This window comes from Homalodisca vitripennis, chromosome 2, assembly GCF_021130785.1.
Source record: "Homalodisca vitripennis isolate AUS2020 chromosome 2, UT_GWSS_2.1, whole genome shotgun sequence".
Taxonomy (NCBI): Eukaryota; Metazoa; Arthropoda; class Insecta; order Hemiptera; family Cicadellidae; genus Homalodisca; species Homalodisca vitripennis.
This window is the reverse complement of record NC_060208.1, coordinates 110,307,263-110,316,483: the sequence shown is the minus strand read 5'-3', so window position 1 is coordinate 110,316,483 and position 9,221 is coordinate 110,307,263. Positions and strand designations below refer to the sequence as shown.

Genomic DNA, 9,221 nt, shown 5'->3' with positions numbered 1-9,221 from the left:
TAAATTGATTTATTACAGTATCGTATGACATTACATTTATTTGTAATGTTAAACGTCAAAAGGCAAGAACGATTAAATCGGAAAGTGCAATGGTTTTAAGTGCCCAATTTGAGGCAGCTGGAATTTATTTTTGAAAGTTTTTACAGAATTTGGTTCTGTAGTTTTATTATTTTACTGTGTATAGATATTCTTGACGATTAAAAATTTTGTATCTCACTCAAATGCCGTTATTTTTATCAATACAATGACAAGTAGTTACAAAAAAAAACTTAAATAATTCCAATGTATTGGGTGTACTGCTTTTTCTTTCTTATTAATTTTAATACAATTTCAATTATTTTCATTCCTTTTGTAAGCTACAAAATGGCGGTTGAATGGTTATTAAAACTATATTATAATCAAAATATTGGCATTGGCATAAAAATATTATAATCTCTGTTAAGGGAATCAGGAAAAGCTACCTTTAAAAACGATTACTTTACAGCTATATTTACTAATTTACAAACCAATGATCAGTTTATACAACTGTAAAACTCATCTGAGATTATTAAAGAAGGTGTGTATGGTATATAAGAATACAGTTCTAACAAAACACTGAGAATGCGCATTGGATGTTATGGTTGGTGTTGATTTAACTCTCCCGGGATTTTTTATTGCTACTAGGAGTGTCTGAAATATTTCATTGCTTTAATTGAGAATTCAGTAATAACTGTAATCAAAAGTGACAAATTTCAATTAGTTTCGATTATTTGTCATAGCCGGCCCTCGTTCATAAATCAATTATCAGAATAATATTGTAAGTACTTTTTTATGCTCCATTTGTGTGACTAATATTCCTTTCTTCTTCTGATGTGTACAAGATAAAATATTCTGGTTACAGTGTATGAAATCAACGCTTCTTCCCTGTTAACTTTAGCTTTGTGCGTTAATTATTGTATGCAGTCAACCTGTATTGATGAAATGCCATTAATAACTAATACCACTGGTATTATAACAGCATCGTTCATGTATCTACTTCATTTCATACTTTTTGATTTCATAAATTAGTTTCATTTTCTGGGTTTCTGTTTTAACAGCTTTAGTTAAATCGTTCACAGGTCCAAAGTAAACCATGCTGTGTTGAAGAGAGTCTCATCAAATATAGAATTAAATGGTGTTACTCAGTCTCCTCTCAAATTACCAGATGGGGTTCTACTGAAAACTCAAACTACGTTTATGTAGTGTAACATTGTTGACTGGAGCACAATTCCCCAAACCTACTAACCGAACAAAACCCATTATCAAAAAGCATGTCTATTAAAAATGTAGATTGTTCAACAATTAATATTCCATGGCAACAAACTCATAACACTCTAAATTCTCAAAAACTACACATACCCTTACACTCCACTGACACAGTATCGTAACTACACCACCTACACCTACAGACAACACTTCCCCGAGATGGCGACTTCCACGACACCTGACCACGATGTCCGTCTGTGCCACGAGGCCTCCGAGAACCGTCGCCAGCTCCTGTGCCGACTCAAGTGTCTCGCTGAGCGACTAGACGAGTATGTATCGTGGATACTTACCTGTAATTGTTGGTATTTACTTCTTCAGCACATTCGGTGCAGCGAGATTTTAGCAATTAGTCGGTAATATTAGTTTATACTGTGCGCGCTTGCAGACCTTCCAATAATAGTGAAAACAGGAGCTATGGTGGGAAAGGCTGATTCATGGTAAATCTTTTTAGCTACAGCTTAATTGTGCGCCTATAACTAGGCAATGAGAATACCTATCTATACACCTGGATTACACTATCCTGAAAATATTATACATTCGAAAGTTCCTTAGCTTGTTTAGTCTTTTCAACCTATTGTACTGAAATGTTACATTCACAATGTTACGGTCCCTGGTATGAATATAAGCCTATCCTTATTTTGAAAATCTCTTCTGGCCACGCCTTACTAGTATATAAAGGAGTGAAAAATTCCATTTTTGTCTCTAAATTATTACTCTCTAATTGAAAGAGTATGTTAAATATAATCAACTGTTCTGTGAAAACATAATTTCGTGACAGCATGACCATAATATGTTTAATAAAACTAACCACTATTTTACATTTTATTACATTTATAGAGTGTGAATTCTCGGAGTATCAAATAGTTATCACACCGTTTTTAGATTTCAGCGATTATGTAAATACTCTCATTTGCCTTAGAAAATATTAAAAAACATAAGATAGTCAGAATGTGCTTGTTGAAGGCTCATTTTGATCTTTGGATGCAGTCGGAAAGAACTAAGCTAAATGAAATTTCGCTGCACTGTGCTTTTAAACTGATGTACCAATTCCAGCTCAACGTTCTAAAATATTTAAAATATCTTTCAGTTTATGAAGAAAGATATCACATAAATAGTGCCATTATTAATGTACTTGTAACTTTACATTTTAGCTGCAAATATTAAGTATTAGATGTAAAAGACAAAGCTACTATCTAATTTTTGCTATACATTTAAAAAACTGTTATTAAAACCCATATTAATTGTCTTTTGGCAGAAGTAGGCTTTTCAAAGCTGTGTATGTATATAAAATATTGTCTTGATCAGGAAAAAGCCAAAATCAACTCTGGAATAAAATTACTAAGACCGGAATAAATTACAATGACCATAATATTCACACTTTATAAAATATTGTCTTCATCGTGGAAAGAAGGCAAACTGAAAATCGATGTCGAATATATAATTCACTACAACCGTAAGTGCTCATACAGATGCAAAACCTATTAAATTGCGTACGAAGCCGCCAGTAACTGCTAGTATTTTATATTTTGTAGTCTAGGTATCTCTGATGCCGAAACAATGTAAAACATTCGTTTTGAGCTTCTTTTCTGCCCACTTTTTTTGGATCTCTTTAGACGAACATGACTCCAGATACTAGGAGTCAGGTCTGTGATCATCATATTCCACACGCTGCACTCAGAGGAAGGTGAATTGGGACTAAATTTAACAATCGTCAGTGAAACCAGTATTGTAATAGAGATTGTGTTATATTATTGAATAAGGTATATCGTAATCAAGCGAAATTTTTACCTCCTGTTACGAGTAGACAAATTTGTCTATGAATTCAAAACATATTTTTATTAATTCTGCAGAATGTAATAAAAAGACAATTCCTTCATATTTACTTCATTTTTGGCGGAAAAAAATATTTTTACGTTAAACATCCCAAAAATATAAAGTGGAAAATGTTAAATGGTCAAATATTTGAAATCCATCAAATCTTGTAGGTGGCTTGTTTAACCAGAGCGGCGAGGCTGCGCTCCCTTCCTAAAGGATAAGAGTGCTACTGTAGAAACAAATCTACAAACTAATACTGGAGCAAACGATCAGCAGTTCGTATTTGTTTTCATAATTGATTTATTTCATCGGTAAAGTTTCCGTATTTTAAAGCGCTACTGGAAAATTACTGTGTGTAGGATCAAAATGTTTCATAATTCAATTCATTTAGGACGAAGAAATAAAGTTTCAGGAACTTCGCGAAACTCAAACGTTACATTGGAAGTGTTACAAATGAACTAAAATTAATTGAGTGTTAAGTATTGGGACCATAACCGTCACCAGTTATGTTGAACAACCAGAGACAGGTCTGACGACCTCTGTGTGAGAACCCTAGAAAATCATAATTGCCAGTCTGTCAGATATCAACTACAGTTTTCTGATTTAGTATCTCTATGAAAATTGTATGGTGATGAAGGATGTATGTGTTGTTATTGAACATTTTGTAGAATAAGCATATAAATTTATTAGACCCAGATAAATCATTATTATACTGTAGTATTGTGTTATTTTGAGTAAAAAAGAAACAATCCACCCACAAACATATCCTTACATGATTTCTGCGCTTGACCACAGTTGTGACAGAGCCGCCCTAAAGGCCGCAGGCTGTGGTGATATCTTCGGATCCAAGGGCTCCAGATTTGTGACTCCTGATCCTGCCCAAAGGCCCCTAATAACGCACCCGGAATACCCAGAGAGGCCAAAGTATAACCTTAACCCTCCACAGGTAGTATAACATTATGCTGTCAGAGAGTTAGTTTTAAGAAGAGGAAAGAATTTGGGAAGTTTAAACCGAATTCAAATAACCTTATAGAGTTGGATTCATACATTTAGAAAAAATACACATTTTTGCTCTTGAATAAGAAATCTTTCTGTGATACTGCAATCCCGCAAAAATTAATTAAGGTTTTAATAATTTGAAAATATTTATCATCAAACATTAAAAAAATATATCAATGGATTTTTGGAAATGGGAGTGAGACGAGTGCCATCTAACGGTTCTCCCTGGGATCCGTCAGAAATGTGTCATTCACGAGGTCGTTGGTAGGTCAGGATCTTGGAGAGGCAAGGGGCACAATTGCTACAGTTCTGAGCAGCGTTGAGTTGACACAGAAATATTTACACATTTAAGAATACAGAGTGAATTTAGATCATTGCTTTATCCTTCGTAACCTCAACGATCCAAACGTTCATTGCATCTTAGTACAATTTCGAAATGAAAGAAAATGGTGGAAGGTACATATAAAACCAAACATGGACCCTATTTACTTTAGAAAAAGATATAAGACTTTGTTAATTTACAAAATGTAATAAATCCATTCTTTATGTTCATATCTTCAAACCTGTTTTCATGAAACAACTCTAGAACTGTCTTAATCTGTTCCAGAAAATCCCACCATGGGAGCCAAACAGCCCCAAAAGCCAAGTTATCGGCGGCTATGTGAAGAACAACTGTGATTGTGTGCGCAGGTAAGTTCAGCCAAGTAGCGAGTATTTTTAGATTTCTGGGGCAGAACTAAACGTTCTCGACGTAAATTATTAAGTTAGAGTTCTGCATCTGTTGCACTGCAAGTAAGAGGGAACAGTGAAATAGAAACCTGATTCAGTCAGATAAAAAATTAAATAAACTTGAACGATTATCATCGTATTATGAACTTCATAACAACAGACATAATAACGAATTTCAGTTATATACTTTAAATTTTGTAACTGCATATGACATATGTAACTTCATTTCTACATAAGGTGACACCGTATCGTGTTTCATGATAGTGTTTTGCTATGCGATTTTTCTGAGCGTAAGAAATGCCTAAATCACTTCAGAAGATCTCGGGCACGATTCCATCGACTTAAATTTTGCACGAAACTTCAAAGGTCGAGTTACATGATTCCTCCGTGAATTTTGGCTGAACGTTATTTAAACCTGTCACTCAAGGGACTGGAAAGTTTCTCTATTGTTTGTCTGTTAAGAACCGGCATTTTTATATATTTATCGTTAATTGTCTTTCTGTGTCCCCTTAAGATATCTCTAGAATTAAAAGAGCTATATAACATTGCATGCAGCTTAGGCCCCTATGGATGTATATGGTCTTCCAAAGAAACCGTTCAATATTAGTCCAGTTCTAGATAAACAATATCTTTGAGTAACTCTCATTCTAACTGCATTTTCTCCTAACAGCCCTTTGTTAGTAGCCAATAAGCTCGACCATATATGTAGAGCTTATTGCTCTCAAACAATTAGATATATTTTACATATACCTATGGACTAACCGCAGTAGAAATATTTTCGACAAGTTTCAGCCTTTATTTGTTTCATAAAGTTCACTGTAATGCGCTCACAACAAAATTAAAAATAATTTAAAAAAAGGTGTAGGTACAAGTTTATTCTACTGATTCGTAGCTTGTAGGTATTGTATACTTGTAATTTGTATACTAATTCATATCCATTGTGTTCATAGTCAGTGCATTGTCGAAGAGTGACTTCAGGATGGATAGATTGAAAACAAAATATAGAAATTCATTTTTCAAAAATAAACATAACATCATTTTCAACTAATTTCCAGATCTAATATTATACATATGATTAGTTTCAAGTTTTGGGCGTGAAATTCCAGTTCATCCAGGAATTCCTCAAAGCATGTTTTTTATGAGTTACTAAAATAAAAATCAATATTTCAATATACACAACCTCATAGAGACGTTTGTCAAACTATTTCCATTATTAGTGATGATCGACTACTCCTAAATATTCAGTTTGATATTTAATTTCTTCGTTTTATTGGTTTTTATTCTTACCACTGTCCACATTCATGCGACTTCATCGTGTAATATATGTCATGATGAGTATCCACTACACTACTTACTCTCGGATCAAAAAGTTTAGATACTGAGTTTGTAAGTTTATGATAAATTAACCTCTAAAGCTACAATAATGAGAAGTAAAATTTAGCTTGTTTATTTCTGTGCTTACATAATTAATGCAAACAATTTGCGCCATATTTACGAACGCCATTTAACATATTTGTGAAGGAGATGTCACAAATCTCGAAATGTATTGAATCTAGACTCAATCTTATTATTTAAGATTGTTTTTTTTTTTCTTTTTTTTTTTTTTTTTTTTTTTTAATTATAATTATTGTGGTTAAAACGTTTATGCATGTAACATATTATTTCCATACACAAATATATCAGCTTATTCTAAACATTTATAAATATAACTGTAATAAAAACTAGTGTTTAGTCTCATGAAACTCATACAAAATTGGTTGTGGTATCTCTTAATCTTAATCTGAAAATACATATCACATAAGTAATAAAAACTCATTTTCGGAATACAGCCAAAAATTAAAAGAAAACAAAATGACACATTAAAGTTACATGCAAAAAAAGTTACTGTGGGAAGGGTCTTCTGGGGGTCTTAGGGTCTTCCTGCTCATCATTTAAATCTCCTACCTAACTTTTTGTCATTGATCTAGTTTGCCTAGTTGTTGTCTAGTTCTAAACGGGATTATCAGTATTTCGTCACTTCCTCCAGGTTTTTCGTGGCTTTTACTAGAGTTATCCCAGCATTTAGTCCTATATATATTGCATAATTTTTACTTTGAAGAAGTAGCCATCATTGTATATGATGGGATAGCCTTACACGTCGCAATGTATCTAGGGTTACAAATGTTCTTTTAGGTTTGCAAGTCCATATCACATTATCCAGGGATTCATTGGGGTTTGGTATTTGCCCTTAAAGCACTTTTTCAACAACTCTGGATCTGAGAGAGCCCGAACATTTTATTTCTACCGTCACTATCTCAGGATGATGGAAATGGATCGTAGGTTTCACCAATTAGCAAACTTTTGTTGTTTTCACGCCAGGTATCCATGACAACATATTAAATGTGATTATTATATTTTAACGCCACGGCGGCGCTTGTTCGTTTGGGGCGGTGTTGCCTGGGCATTTTGGCGGAACATAAAAACTATAAATTATTTGCCTTATATGTCTTAAAGCAGAAACCCCAGCTGAATTTTAATGAAAGCTCTACTAGATAGCTTAACTCACAAACACGGGTATGTCCACTATTTGGTCCAAAAGTAGAAGTAGTTTGTGAAGTTTAGACCACCAGAATATGAGCACAATCCATAATTCCCTGTTCCCAGGAACGGAATGCAGGACAAGTGCGAACTACTGCAGTGTCAGGGGAGACCCCTGTGCCTCACCACCCCCGTGCCACTGTGCCCCCCCAGTGGGGGTGCTGGGTTGTTAGTTACCCCAGCTGAGGCTGCCGTCATAGTGGACAGCATAGACAACCGCCGCTGCTGCCGCCTCTCCTGCTGCTCCGGCCTTCTTGAGAACTGTTGACTTACTTACATACAATACACGTTACTTTGACCGATTATTGCACTGTGTTATAATTTCCGTATTACAAACTATCGAGTAAATTCCATATAAATTCGCTGATCATGACCAAACCAACCTCTTCAAGGGGTCACTACGAAAGCTATCCTGAAACGTTTATAAGTTCCCAGAAAATGGTCATCTACTTTTAAAATAATGGAATTTTACTAAAGCAAAAATAAAATAATTGAACCACTAATGGTTCTAAACTATCTGTAATTTTAAACAGAATTGTGTACAAACACTATTCTTGAATTATTTCCAACAATATAAATTATTGCTAGTTTTTATGCCTCTTAAAAATCTGCCTTTATTTTTACAAATAAAATTTAATTTCTTCTGTCTTTAGTAGAACATTTTCTTCTATCTATGTAAGTTATACTCTCCAATTACACATTCTTTAGGAGTAAAAATGTTATTATCTTTAGATTGGTTTAATGTTGGCTATTGTACTCACCGAATAAAATAACGTAAGTGAACTGGTCTGCTACATACCACGTAACTACTACAGTGTACTGTAAACAATGTGCGCCTGTTGATTATGTTTCTGTAATGTCTTGTTTGTAGTTATTTATAATTATATTATAGAATCCGTATGAAACCGGTTAATTAAAAAAATAGGCACCTCGTGCATATCCATTTGCGGTCACTAATTAAGTTAAAGTTTGGTTTTCTATTGAGTACGATTTTGTATTTGAATGCATAGACGCTTGATTGGAAGAGGTTTTCATAATGATAATCAGTTATTTGATAATATTACAAACTGTAATGAATACTGTACTTGGCAATCAAGATTCAATTATGTTGATATAACACAAGGCTAACAACGTGTTCCACTGTTTACGGCAGGAGTCTAGGATATTCCGATATTCCGTGTACTGTATTTGTGGATCGGTTTACTGTACAGGGGATTAGTGAAAACATTAAGCACACAAGACATCAGGATACGGATATATCCGACGCGGCAGAATTCAGTTACGCAAATATATACGCGATAGAAAACGAAAGTACTCTCAACCAATTCTAAGCTATTGTCCTATGTTAATAAGAGGACCTTAGAAAAAATTTTACTATTTAACAAGAAGCAGATTATCAAAGTGATAAAACCGTACTTACTGTTGTTCATACTGCGCAATGACTGGTTGATCTTCAACCAATAACGAGTCTCCATCCCCCTCCACTCACCTGTATATGGACATCTGCATTATTGGCTCTTCCAGTTTTGGTTTAATATGGCCCAAATATTTGAAGATATTAATTTCAATACTAATGTTTTGACACGTTATGAACCGGACAATGACACGTCATAACATCATAGCGTAAGTCTGAGAATTCAAAGATAGTTCCATAGTTGTCATACATCATGTCCATTGTGTTGATGTGAATTCCCTGATGTCTGTGTAATACATATTTCACCCTCAAAATACTATAAATCTATGCATGTGTACATTATTGGATTATTTTTGTGGTAAATATCGATGTTTGTTTCCAAAGTGTAACATCAACCAAAACA

At 34.1% G+C, this 9,221-nt stretch overlaps 1 protein-coding gene across 1 annotated transcript; it reads left to right on the top strand.

Annotated features, from left to right (window-relative positions):
• Positions 1–1,336: 1,336 nt before the first annotated feature.
• On the top strand, positions 1,337–7,709 carry LOC124356321. The gene is made up of 4 exons (XM_046807506.1): positions 1,337–1,553; positions 3,895–4,045; positions 4,706–4,788; positions 7,471–7,709. The coding sequence occupies exons 1-4, from the start codon at positions 1,444–1,446 to the stop codon at positions 7,670–7,672; spliced, it is 546 nt and encodes a 181-aa protein (XP_046663462.1). The 5' UTR covers positions 1,337–1,443; the 3' UTR covers positions 7,673–7,709.
• The last annotated feature ends 1,512 nt before the right edge of the window (positions 7,710–9,221 follow it).

Coding starts and splice junctions, on each gene's coding strand:
- LOC124356321 (XM_046807506.1), top strand. CDS start 1,444: ATGGCGACTTCCACGACACCTGACCACGATGTCCGTCTGTGCCACGAG. Junction 1,554..3,894: donor CTCGCTGAGCGACTAGACGA/GTATGTATCGTG, acceptor GCTTGACCACAG/TTGTGACAGAGCCGCCCTAA. Junction 4,789..7,470: donor AACTGTGATTGTGTGCGCAG/GTAAGTTCAGCC, acceptor CCCTGTTCCCAG/GAACGGAATGCAGGACAAGT.